General features: G+C 72.1%; 1 protein-coding gene across 1 annotated transcript in view; it reads left to right on the forward strand.

The window, feature by feature from the left end:
* CTXN1 (cortexin 1) overlaps positions 1 to 1,127 on the forward strand; it is a 1,700-nt gene extending 573 nt beyond the window's left edge. Inside the window, exon 2 of the mRNA XM_077745727.1 lies at positions 125 to 1,127. Within this exon, the coding sequence (XP_077601853.1) occupies positions 125 to 482 (358 nt within the window). The 3' untranslated portion in view covers positions 483 to 1,127. The remainder of the gene's footprint in view (positions 1 to 124) is intronic.
* Positions 1,128 to 1,133: the final 6 nt, after the last annotated feature.

Here is a 1,133-nt window from a genome sequence, read left to right on the forward strand (position 1 = left end):
GCCGGGAGGCCGGGGACAGAGGGAGCCGGGCGGGGGACAGGGTTTCGCCGCGCCGCCCGGGCCGTGCGTTCGCACCTGTTGTACGCGGGCTGGCCGGGCCCGGGCTCCCTCTCCCCACTCTCAGCACCCCCACCTGCGCGCACGACCGGAGTTGGGTCCCCGAGTGCCTGCGGCGGCGTGCCCGAGGCCCGGGCTTGGGCGTAGCCGGGGAACGGAGGCCCGGGCGGGGGCTGGATCCCGGCAAGGTCAGGGGGCGGTGGCAGGAGGGGGCGGCNTCGACGGGGCCCCCGGTGGGCGCGGGCCTGGACGCGGAGCAGCGCACGGTGTTCGCCTTCGTACTCTGCCTGCTCGTGGTGCTGGTGCTGCTGATGGTGCGCTGCGTGCGCATCCTGCTCGACCCCTACAGCCGCATGCCCGCCTCGTCCTGGACCGACCACAAGGAGGCGCTCGAGCGCGGACAGTTCGACTACGCGCTGGTCTGAGTGGAGCGGGGCTTCTCTCCGAGGGCCGACCCGACGCGGGCGCCGCCTGACCGGGATGGCGCTCAGGATCCCACCCCAGATCCTAGCCCAAGGCGGGGAGGGCGTTAGAAGTCCGGCTCCTCCCCCTCAGACCCCTCCCATCTTTCCTGCCGGCCTGGCCGGAGCCCCACTTCGTGCCTTTATCCCACCCCGCCCTGGCTCCCTGCCTCACCGGCCCGGCTGGTCCCCGACTGGCTCCCCGCGACTGGGAAGAGGACCCCTCCCCCACCCCTAGGCGTATTGGTGGCTCCGCTATAGTCCTGCCGCAGAGCATGAGTGTCGTGTCCATTCCCTGATGCGGGGGACTCCCGTGTCCTCCCTCCCTCCCCCGTGGTCTGGCCGTCCTCACTCCCCCAACCCCGACCCGACCCCCACCCTCCGTAAGTGTTGAGCTGCTCCTGCGGGACGGGCTCTCCTGGGCCCACGGGGTGGACACTGCATACAAGTGTGCCCTGCGCGGCCTGCCCGGGAGGAGACTGGAGAGCAACCACGGCTGTGGTGTCCAGGATGCGCGGCGCCTTCGGTGGGAGCAGAGTGCGGGCAGGTTCTCTCCAGCTCCAGCCCAGGCCCCAGGACGGGTCAGCGCCCCCCCTCAGTCACCACCTATGCCTC

Source organism: Crocuta crocuta, unplaced genomic scaffold, assembly GCF_008692635.1.
Source record: "Crocuta crocuta isolate KB4526 unplaced genomic scaffold, BGI_CrCroc_1.0 scaffold650, whole genome shotgun sequence".
Classification (NCBI taxonomy): domain Eukaryota; kingdom Metazoa; phylum Chordata; class Mammalia; order Carnivora; family Hyaenidae; genus Crocuta; species Crocuta crocuta.